The sequence below is a fragment of the Lathamus discolor genome, chromosome 4, assembly GCF_037157495.1.
Source record: "Lathamus discolor isolate bLatDis1 chromosome 4, bLatDis1.hap1, whole genome shotgun sequence".
NCBI lineage: Eukaryota > Metazoa > Chordata > Aves > Psittaciformes > Psittacidae > Lathamus > Lathamus discolor.
The window spans coordinates 33,810,540-33,822,452 of record NC_088887.1 but is presented as its reverse complement, the minus strand read 5'-3'; the positions used below and the strand labels follow the sequence as shown (position 1 = coordinate 33,822,452).

Here is an 11,913-nt window from a genome sequence, read left to right as displayed (position 1 = left end):
TAAAAGATGTCTCCAGTGTCTATTTTAATAGAAAGACCAGGATACTCTCCACTGAGCATGGATCCAGCTCTACAACATATAATTTTCAGCACGAGGTATGTATAGGGAAACAGATGCAGTTGCCTTACACATTCACTGAGTGACCTGCAGTACCTAAGGTTGTCCTGTGTGTCATATTGTTCCATTTCTGCAAAAAAAAAAAAACAGTGTAGAGTGAAGAAGAGATCTGTGCCACTATGCAGTCCTGCCCACTCGGAGCTGGCTGCAAAGGCAGGGCTGCAGTTCCCTATGCCAGGAGGGGAACGTCCTGACAGCTACAAACACCTTTTCTTCAATGCATGCGCAGCTAGGTGCAAATGCAGGAATCTATCAAGGGGGGCCAGGAAGAGGATGCAGATTTTCTTCTCTGAACAGAAGTACTTTGACTTTTAGTTTGGCGCTGCAGAATTGCCCTCAGCCCTGTAGCAGCAACATTTGAGGGCAGGTTTGCAGGCCTGCATCTTTCAGAAAATAACAGTAACTGTAACTTCTGTAGAGAAGGGATGCAAAGAGGTGGATGTGAATGGGAGCTGAGAGTTTTGCATGTTTGTTGGGCAGAAATGGAGGTTAAAATAGCCATTAAAAAAGTCTGTAACATGATGGATCTAGAGTTAATTGGGAGTTTTGCTGGACTCAAGAGCAGCCCTGTAAAAGCGGAGCATTTCAGTTTCTTAGTTTGAGCAGGGAAGGTGCTAGAGCACTCATCCATGGGTTTCTGTCACTAAGTGATTCCAGTAGCTCAATTGCTCAGATGGTTCTACTTCATGGCACATCACAATTTTCTTAAAGCGAGGAACAGAGAACGTAATCCTCTCTGGGAAAAACGTCTGCTCTGAATGAAGCTCCTCCAGGTGAATTTTTAGTTTGGCAAGGCACAGTCCTATGAATACATCCTCCAGTTTAATGAACGAAATGCTCTCTGAAACATTATAGATCTGACTAGCAACATCAGTGGATAAAACATAGCCAGTCCCAGAACAAAACGGCGGGTAGGTCTTTCTCGGATACTCCTCTTTACTCACATACCACTTACTCCTTCTTCTTCGTATGGGGAACTCATGCAGTTTTAAAAAGCCTGTGAAGAATCTAGTGGTCCTCTTTTTCCTTAGAAGAAGCTCAGTGAGGTAAAAAACATTGACAAACACATCTGTGTCGGTTTTCATCACAAAGCTGGACTGGTTACAAAATCTGTGAATCCATTCAATTCCCATCATGGTCTTCAAAGTCAAATTGTAATACGTGTCTGTAAAATTCTTTTGAATAATGTCTTTGTACTTTTGGCTTTCAGCAGTGATATCAGCCTGCTGCCTCAGATTCACAGTGCTTCCCAGGAGGAAATATGTCACCAGGCGCTTGCCAGCGACTGTTCTCTCCTTCCCCCAGGTTTGCCGGATGGCCATCCTGGCATCAATGTGGTGGTACGAGGATGTCACAAGCAGGACAAGGAAAGGTGGGTTCTTCTGGCAATCTACATCTGGGAGCTGTGAGAAGTTTCCTTCGATTCTCCTGAAAGTCTCTATGGGGAATATGTAATCTTGGCTGTTTTCACAGAATATACAGAATTCAGTCAAATCGTAAAAAACCCAGAGGCCAGCACAGCTGAGCCCTATAAGGCAAACAATCAGCCTGAATTTTCTGAAATACATCTGAAAGAAACAAGAAGGAAAAGCACATTAAAAAAAGAAAAAAAAAAAGAAAGAAAGAAAAAGTAATACCTAGTTCTTTTCAGTGCTGCCTACCAAACTGTCTGCATAGGGATTCGAAGCCAGGTCTTATCTAATTTAAATCTTACCTATTTCAGGGCATTCACCCACATACGTTTCTCTTCGTATCATTCCCACAAGATGTTCTGCCAGAGATCAAATTCACACTCTTGCTTACTTGAATCTGCCCTTCAAGCCAGCATATCCTCAGAAATCCACAAAACCATGGCCACTGGCAGCAGATTAGCCTGGCTGACACTTCAGACCTCCTCCCCGTTTCCAGCATCTTACAGACCACGACTTAGATCCACCAGGGCTCTCACAAGCCAGAGGGTGGAGAAGCAGCAGATACATGCCCATGCCAGACTGGAGAGAATAACAGCAATAGTTGGAGATTTTTTTAAATACCATGTTTCTCCATGTGTTTGAAAAGTGCTTGTGTCCCAGAGCAAGCAAGTGCTGTCCAGCTGGTAGACCCAGCCAGGTTCCTCCCATCGTCATCTTCTTCACATCCTGTGGAGCTCTTGCACTGACCCAGAAACTGCTCCTGATCTTTTTGCTGGAGGAGCCATGAGTCACATATTTGAAGTTAGATCAGCTGCTCAGAAAAAAAAAACACAGCAGTGGGTCGGATTATTTGGATGTTTCACCTTTTGCAGAGTTTAGGTGACACACGTGGTGGTGCTGAGTTGAGAAGGGGTTGTCCGTACTCACCTCTCCTCTCTGCATGAAAGGGATTCAGACTGTAACAATGATGTGCATTCATTCATCCTTGTAACAGATTAAAGTGCTGTGTATCTGGTTACAAATAAATTTTCAGAGAGAGAAAAATTATCAAAGCAAATCCAAAAAGAGACAAAAAACCATACACATCTCCATAAATTAACCTGGTGAGAAAAATATAATGCTTCAGTTACCCCTTCCATTAACCCACAGGCCCACCAACTACTGTTTTAGAGCACTGGGGGGGGGGGGGGGGGGGGAATTTTACCAGGGGAAAAAGCATTCATTCCTGCTTCTCCCCTTTTTCATGAAGAACTGGATCTGACTTCTTATCTAAAAATAGAGAAAACCAACTTTACAATCCCCAGATCTGTAGATTTCATGGAAAATCTGTGCCTTCTGACCAGTAATGTTCTGCCTAGACTCCCTAAAACCATGTTAGAGCCCTCTTTTTGCTCAAATTCCACTTTCCAAGCAATGAAAAGCTTTTGAGTTGCAGGCTTAACCTGCATTGCAGGTTCCTGGAACCAAATTCAGCTCATTTTACCCATAAGAATAGTCCCATTAACTTCAGCTGGTGTTCTCAAATGCATGAAACAAACAAAATTGGAGTCCTGGCTTACTGAAATTCCTCCCAATTGAATGCATTTTTGCAGTGATTAATGACTTTTGAAAATATTTCTAAAGTTCACATTTCTCCTTTAAATTAACCTTATCTTTAAATACAGTATTCCTCAGATCTATTTTTTATTGAATGTATACCTCATAGTAGTCTTGTGGTTAACTTTAAAATTGCTTTAATTAAATACGTAAGTAAAGTTGTGTGATAATATACATATGCATACATATATATATGTATATATATATATACACACGCACACAAAAAAAGGATTATACAAAATCTGCTGTGCATCTGTTCATCTTCAGTGGCCTGGGTGGAAGCACATGAATACCCTGAAAATAGTGTTTTCGGGAACGGATGATGTTCTGGAGTCGACAACAGAGCTGCAGAAGAGGTTTGCTCCTGTCGCCAGCTCTCACAAGACTGTTTGAGGGTCTGACTTTTCTCTGTCACATGAATTCCAGTATCATGGGGTGTTGGTTTTGCATGGGGTAGAGTTAATGCTTTTCATAGTAGCTGGTGCCAGGATGTGTTTTGGGTTTGAGCTGGAAACAGCAGTGATAATTCAGGGATGTTTTAGCTATTGCTGAGCAGTTGCTTACACAGAGCAAAGACCTTTTCTTCTTCACACCACCAGCAAGGGCTGAGGGTGCACAACGAGTTGGGAGGGGACACAGTTGGAACAGCTGAATCCAACTGACCCAAGGAGGGATATCCCATGTCATATGGGGTCATGCTCAGACTGTGAAGCAGGGGGAAGAAGAAGGAATGGAGGGACATTAAGAGTTTGCTTTCCCAAGTAATTGTTACGTGTAGTGGAGCCCTGTTTTCCTGGTAATGGCTGAACACCTGCCTGGCCACGGAACATGGTGAATGAATTCCTTGTTTTGCTCTGACTGCATGTGCAGCTTTTGCTTTACCTATTAAACTGTCTTTATCTCAACCCACCAGTGTTCTCACTTCTACCCTCCAGATTCTCTCTCTCTTCTCTCAGTGGGGGGTGAGTGAGAGGCTGTGTGAGGCTTAGCTGTGAGCTGGGGTTAAACCAGGACATATGTACCAGCAAAAGTCCTTCAAATACTGAACTAAGAAAGTAAATGAGAGCAATTTTCTGTTAAAACCCATTACAACTTATTCAGAAATACTTGAGAGCAAGAACCATAGCATACTAATTTTACCAGATTTCAGTAGAATCATACCAATGAGACTTGACCATATTTACCTCTTACTTGTTTCCAGGTTTAGGCACTGGTAACAGATCTAAGAAAAATTTAAAAGGTCCCTGTTCTGGACAGCTGGGAGAGCAGCCTCCCAGTGTATGTTCAGGCATGTATTTACCATACTGCCTATCCAGAGCCAGAGTGTCTTCCTTTTTCAGTCTATGAATGCAGCATCAAAACTTACATAGGTATATAATCACACACACACAATGCAAATGTTTGTAAATTTATGTAAACTGTTAAACACATTTTCTAGATTTTGTAAATCACACATATGTACATGCCTCATTTCACAGCAGGTCCCTGCCTGCCATCAATGGGTAGGCAGTGGCCTTGTTAAGAAATGCTCATTTCCCAGAGTGGAATCTTATGTGGTTCTTGCCATGCGAAAGCTCGAAAATACTAGCTTATGTCATCAGTTTAATCACCAGAGGCAAATTTGGGCTTATCTAGAACTGGTAGGAATAGTGTTCTTTTTTTCTCAGATGAAACATTTGCAATTACCCACAGAGGTATTTGCAGAGGGGATTGGGAGAGAGGGCTTGCGAGGACTCAGATCACACCATAGCACCTTGGGCCTCCCCAGTTTGGTGTCTCAGCTCTCTCTGCCTCCGCAGCCACATGTAGGAGGGAGCATTCGGATAAGTAAAGCAGTAATTAAAACATGCCTGAATTAAAACATCAGCTGCTGCACCTCACTCAGGGGGCTCTCCCAGCTGCAGCTCCTCACCATGACCCCAGCCCTGCAGAGCCACGCAAGCCCCAGACCACGTGCAGTGGAGAAATCTCAGGCTCCCTGTCCATACAGGACTGTGCCCCATCTGCTGTTGCAATACTGTTTCTTCCCTATTTCACGTCTGGAATAGTTTTCCTCAATACAGAATCATAGAACCATAAAATGGCTTGGGTTGGAAAGGACCTTAAAGATCATCTAGTTCCAACGCAGGGACACAGCACACTAGACCATGTTACTCAAGGCTCTGTAAAGCCTGGCCTTGAACACTGCCAGGGATTGAGCATTCACAACTTCCTTGGGCAACCCATTCAAGTGCCTCACCACCCTCACAGTAAAGAACTTCTTCCTTGTATCTAACCTGAACTTCCTGTGTTTAAGTTTAAACTTATTACCCCTTGTCCTGTCACTGCAGTCTCTGATGAAGAGCCCCAGTTCCCCAAGCTCCCCTCTCCAGGCAAACCCAGAAAATGCATGGGTGAACACAGGTGTCTGTCCTGATGGGCCTGCCTTTAATGTCTCCCCTTGGAGCTCAAGAAGTGAAGAGTTGCCCCATATGTCCCTGTGGCCAGCAGGAGCCTGTGGTGTGACTGGTGCAGGTCTGTTGAACAGGTACAGCCTTGGTGTCCTAAGGACCCAAACTTAGCAATATATTACAGGGCTGGCATTTACTGAAAGAACACAAAGAAAAAGGTGACAGAGAGACAACCAGCTTCCTCTCACTTAGTTCATTTTTCTTTTAAAATCATCAATTTAATTCTTGATTTCAGGTGAATAGGGAAAACTGTGAAAGTTAAAAATATTTTACATTAACATGGGCAGGTTGGATACAACAACTAATTTAGTTACCGTATCAGAGAATTAAATTATTGGCTCCTTACCTTTGGGATGCTGAGCACCTTTCCCATCCTTCATCCTAGCTGCAAACAACAGCAGGTTCAGATTCCTGGGTGAAGCAAACAATCTGTCTCCCCCACTGCTTGGGAGAACTGCTATAAGTGAAGAACGTCTGGAAAACAATGGCGTCTTTCAAGTTTCAGTAGGGCAACATGGCTAGGACTGCATTTAGCAAAACCATCGCCATCCAGCCTAAAGTATCTTTCTCTACAACAGAGATACACGCATAGGTTAGGTGTGAAAAGGCCTGTGGTTTCTAAATTACTTGTTACTATATCTTTCCTCATTTGCTTCCATCTGAAAAACAATACAGTCTGTGATTCAAGATTTCCAGCCTGCATGCATATATCTCCATGGAACAGTCCTGGAGATGTTAATATGAAGGGAACAATAAGTCTATGTGAGGTGGTCCAGAAAGTAATGGAGACTTAACTAGCAACAATCTCTTTTCTAGAGGTCATTTTGAACAGCATACAGGGGTTTTGCGTCAAAAAAAATCTTTCTGGGTTTATAGAGAACCCTTTTGCATGATGTTATACTTGATTTTTCTCTCTGACCTGAGTCAGAAACGACAGTTTGTCATTATCTCAAAACTTTTTCCATCTCCTATTATTCCAACTGCGAAATGTTTCAGGTAGGGCATTACCAAAAAGTTACCTTCTTTATGTCCTAGAGAGCAGCTTGTTTAAACTGGATGGCGCGGTGTTTCATGGCTCCCTGCAGATCCAAACGGGGTTTGCATGAAATCCTGGGACCCAAGCAATGTGGGCTACAGGTGCTGGCAGCCCAGTGCTCCTCTTTCATATGCCTGAAATGAACACATGAAGAGAACAAGAAGGGAGTTGAGGTCTGTGATTCAAATCAGTCACACTGCAGCCCTCTACTTTGCAAGTTCCTATTTCCACCACAGGCATGAACTTTCCCCTGCGCCCTGACACAGTAAGCAGATTGGCTCCAGGGTCTCTCTGCTCACACCACTGGCCCTTGTGTAACTCCTTCTTGCTGCACAGTGACAGGGCCATGGTACCTCCTGTGATGAAGCCTATTTATTTCATCAAAATTAATCCGACACCTCCTTTAATCCTGTTAATGAGTATAATTATCTAAAAAGCACCAAGAGATCAAGACTATATGCCACATAGATCAGGAAAAGCAATCTGGCCTGAGGCGGAGAGAGGTAAGTAGGTCTAGAGTCCCCCTGAGAAACAGATTCAAGATATCAATTTAAAGAAATAAAGTTTCCTTAGTTTTTCTGGGGCAAAGCTACAGTCATGGCACTGAGTTCAGTGGACGATCAGCGCTGGCTTTGCATTGAGGTTGCACACATCAGCCAGGGAACAACCTGAACCACAAGTGACAGAAGTGCTTTTGAGCACCCTGCTTCTGTAAACAGAGACAAAGCAGCTGCCACATGGCAGACCCAAAAACAGAGGAACCATTTAAGTGTGGAAACAGGAGTTACAACCTCAAATACCACACAGTTAAAGTTGGCAGTGATATTACCATTTTCCTTGCTCAATAATCGAAAGTAACATGAGCCCTAGTAAAAGTTCTAGTAATACCTGCTAACTTTTGATTTCCTCACAATAAAGCCTCTAGATTGCTTTCTCAGAAGCTCGGCAGGATACGAAGAGAGATTAAACATGCATAGATAACAAGAAAATGTCAAGTACAGCAGGAAGCAATTATTTTCTCCTAAATGCAAGCATTTCAGACGAGCAGGGGCCAGCTTGGAGCCCCAAAGCTTTCTCCTGTTGCCCCACTCCTGGAGCAGGACAATGCCCAGCACCTACCAGACCTTGTCAGGAACAGCAGAGCCCACAAAGTCCCATGCAGGACTACCAAAAACAGTGATGGTGAACTACTCAAAATGAAGTGTTGCACAGGGACAGCCTTACCCTGCCTCGTCCCCGAGAGCACTGAGTGGCTCACTCTGCATTGTATGCTTGGTCTGCTTGGTTGCAGAGTCCCACAGAGCCTCCTGTACCCGTGGTGCTCTTCCAGCTGAAAGAACTGCACATGAACAGCCATTGGGGTGATGAGGCTAAATGCCCCTTCCTGGCACTTTAAAATGCCACTTTTCACTTTGTATGGCGATGTGTATTAACAATGCCTTGCCCAAACCAAACGTCAAGACTAGCAGGCAAGAAAGATGGAAATTGGAAAAGGATACAGGACAAGGATAAATATTTTTCTGCTGTCCTTACTGTTAGACCATAGAAAATCTTTTTCCCTCTGCTACATCTCATCAGCCTCTGCTATCAGAATTGTCTCTTCTTATCAGTCCATCAGCGAGTCAAAGCAAGACATTGTTCCTCAGCTTCACGCATACCAGTTCCTATCACTTAAAACATTGAGTTGCTAGGCACTTTATTTACAGCAAAACCTTCCCCCTTTTCTTTTCTTTCTTTTTTTTTTTTTTTCCCTTTTTTTTATTTTTGGGGTTTTTTTTCATCCACCCAAACATGACCACTTGCTCATGACATTCGCTTGGAAAAGCCAAACAGCAACCTTAGACCACAATACAGTTTTGCTCTCGAAACCAGCAGAAAGTTCGGCAGGAGGTGGAGCTGCTCCCATAATGTCACAGAAGTACTGCACCTGAAGAGTCAAAAAGAAATGTACTTCCAGGGACTTTAGCCCAGCCAAGAAAACTTACTTCTACCTTAAAACACCGGTTTGCTTTTCCAAGCTGCCTGCGAAATTCTCTGAATGAGTCCTGGCCCTAAAAAAGCCCACCACAATGTCAGCTTGGATATTTAGTTAGGCCAGACCCCTTTTCCAGGAAGGAGAAAGTTGTTGCAGTGAGGGTGCAATATGGGCTGTCAGGCACTTTGTTGTGAAGCTCAGACTATCAGCACAGACAAACTGAACAGGACAGAGGACAGCCCTCGGTGCACATGTTTTTTTGTCCTTTCTAGGAGTATATTCGGACAGTTTTGACTTAACCCATTTCCACAGGTTTCCAATCACAGCTAGCAGACAACCAGCAAAGAGACATCTGCCTCTGGGGCACTCCCTTCTTCTCCTCCCAAAAAGGACCTCTTATTGTCTTGGTAGTCACATTTTCCAGTTATTCAGCCTAAAAGTCTTCTCCTTCTGTCTTTGTCTTCCCTTCCCCACTGTGCACAAGAGTCCCTTTCCAGGTTTCTCGTCAATGCCAATAGATTCACATCTTCTAATGCTCTCTCTATTCCTACAATACCCCCATTTTCCGTTTATCACTGATGCTAATGGACATACTTAACTTTTGAAAAATCGCCTTGTGGATCAGCAGTTTGACTACAATTACTCTGTTACTTGCTATACTCAAAACTCCAGATCTCACTAACAATAAGCAATTGTCCACAATGGGATGAATCATAGCAACCTTACCTTGTATAAACCCATGTGGTTCGTTGTGCTGAATAGGAACAAAATTCAACTCACAGCCACCCTCTTATCTTCATAAACAAATAAAGCAATGAGAAAAATTCTTCTTTAAGCTCTTGCTGTCAATGCTGGGACTCCAAAAGCCCGGTTCTCTGAGCTAGGGAAAAATCATTCTTAGAAATTGTACGTATGTGACTGTGTCCACCAAACCAAATTATCTGTCCCTGCCCATGGCAGGAACTGGTTGACCTTTAAGGTCCCTTCCAACCCAAACCGTTCTGTGATTCTATGATTCTATGGTTCTCATTTACAAACACTGCTACGCACTGGATTTTTCAATTGGATTAATGAAAAAAAGAAAAATAAACCTGAAAATGGTGTTTCAGAGAGGATGAGGCTCTTGCTCTTCTCCCTTCAGAAGCAATCTCAAGATACATGAAGAAAGAAGAAAGGGAGCACTGTAGAGAAGAGATGGGTATGCAGACTGTACAAAACATGTTGAGAACGGGAAAAAGTCACCAATAAAGACATTCTAATGTCACACTTAAATCTTTAATAAACAGCTGAACTAAGTGTTTGCATGTACATGTTCACTCAAGAAGCAGTCTGGTAGTTTTGGAGGATAACATTCCTAGGCATCATCTAGTTTCTACCCAGGGCAGAGAAAGCCCAACGACAGCCACCCAGGCTCCCCTCAGCACCCAGCCCTGCGCCAATGCTAACTGGGGGACAGTGTCCAACTTCTCTCTTGATTAGCAGGGCTAAGGAAGAAAGAAGGGGAAGAGAAATCCCACCATGGGGGCCTCATGCTGGCAAATCCTTCGTAAATAACTGCTTGGCTTTAAAAGTGCTGGTTATACTCACAATTGGAGGATCAGGCCCAACAGCTGCTTTTTTAGTTACTTACCTGCACCTCATGGCTCTTCTGTTTGAGAGTTTTATCCAAGGTCTCAGCAAACGCCCAGGACAGTGAGGAAAACCCTGTATTTGACCTAATCGATCCTGTTCTTTATCTCTGAACCTGTCCCAGCTTACAGGCTGCCAAAATGTTTCCCCACATTAAAACACAAACTAAATCCTCTGGCAAACGAGATTACTTATTACTACCTTCTTACTATCAAATCAGTCCACCCCTCATGCCAATTAGCATGATGCGCACCCCATCACCCATTTTACCAGAGGATGGGCGCTGCAGTCTGGATCCCTCAGCCGAACCCCATGTGCCATGGGGCCGCATGCTGCTCAGCTCAGGGAAGCCACTTCCCTGGATAGGGAGGTCCGGACTCTGATCCTGGTCTTTGACAGTGTCCACAGCTGCTGTCCCCTTCATATCCGATTCCTCCAACCCAGCTGCGGCAGTCAGCGAGTTTCAGAAAGTCGGTGCTGTGGGTGCCGGGGCACGCCGCTCGGGGAAAGGACTCCCCTGCCCACAGCCATACCTGCAGCTGGACTTAGGGAAAGAAGCGGGCACCTCCTCACCTCAGGCGCTGCAGTGCGTCCTCAGCGGCTCTGGCCGTGTTGAGCGGGAGCTGCAACGGGGGGGCTGCTCTTCCTACTGGGGGGCACCGGCTACTGTTTGTGAAGGCTCCTCTGATCCCCCCACAGCCCAGACATCCCGAGCGAGGCGGTGCATGATCGTCTGCGTCCCCAGAGCGAGAAGCGAGGGAAGGCAGCGATGCAGCAGCGGCAACCCGAACTCCCCGCCTGTCTCTTCCTTATCTCCCTCCTCCCTCCCGCTCTTCCTCCTTCTGCTTGCCTCCCTCCCTCTCTCCCGTAAGTAACAGACCAACCGTACTGCTGCGGCTGCATCGGCAGAGAAGGGTAGGTTAGGAGCTGTCTGCAAGTGTATTTATTTTGGGTATTTTGGATGGGGGGGGGGGGGGGGAGGCAACAGCCTCCCAGGCGCAGGAGTGGTGCTCTCGGAGCTGGAAATCGTGTCAGAGCAGAGCCACCCCTTCCCAGTGCTGGGAAAGTTCAGTTCTGCACTCCCAATTACGAGTGACACTGCCTTGATTTGCACAGTGGGAGAGAAATCTCCCTCTGTTAAAAAGGCTGCGTTGAGGCACCCTGGGAGTCACAGGATTTTCCCTGATGAGGAATGACAACCTGGTGAAAAGGGCAAAGGGGAGCAAACACCACTCTCTGTGTCCCCCCATCAGTCCTCAGTCTCCTCTTTCTGCTCCACCTCTTCATTGCCCCTCTCCTCATATCCCCCTGTTTGCTTGAACACTGACACTGCTGTTTGGGCACCAGCCTGTGTTCAGGACAGCACTCAAGACTTCGCTCTAGGTCTGTTTGAGCCCAGGCAAGACGTTTGATCCCTTTCCAGGGCCACTTCCAGTACTTCTTGGTGCAAGTGGAGAAGTGCGGCATTTTTACTTTTGTATATACGCTAGCTGTCCCCTGGGGATAGCAACCAATGAGGGTTTCACATGACAACAATTATTGAAGCAAATGTCTTCAGGGAAATACATTTCTCTCCTAAGGACTTCAAGCTCAAGCAAAAAAGAACATTTCAGAATCAATGTTACGGATAAAGCAGCTCATTTAATAGCAAAATACCCATTAAATATTCACCGAGTTTTAATTTCTAGCACGAAGTAT

At 44.8% G+C, this 11,913-nt stretch overlaps 1 protein-coding gene across 1 annotated transcript; it reads right to left on the bottom strand.

Moving 5' to 3' along the window:
- Positions 1-10,779, bottom strand: B3GALT5 (beta-1,3-galactosyltransferase 5). The gene is made up of 7 exons (XM_065676980.1): positions 9,678-10,779; positions 9,313-9,466; positions 6,595-6,745; positions 5,922-6,049; positions 2,457-2,540; positions 2,151-2,340; positions 1-1,685 (listed from the first exon to the last, which is right to left on the bottom strand). Exons 6-7 carry the CDS (start codon positions 2,241-2,243, stop codon positions 741-743), a joined length of 1,038 nt encoding a protein of 345 aa, XP_065533052.1. The 5' UTR covers positions 2,244-2,340; positions 2,457-2,540; positions 5,922-6,049; positions 6,595-6,745; positions 9,313-9,466; positions 9,678-10,779; the 3' UTR covers positions 1-740.
- Between the last annotated feature and the right edge of the window lie 1,134 nt (positions 10,780-11,913).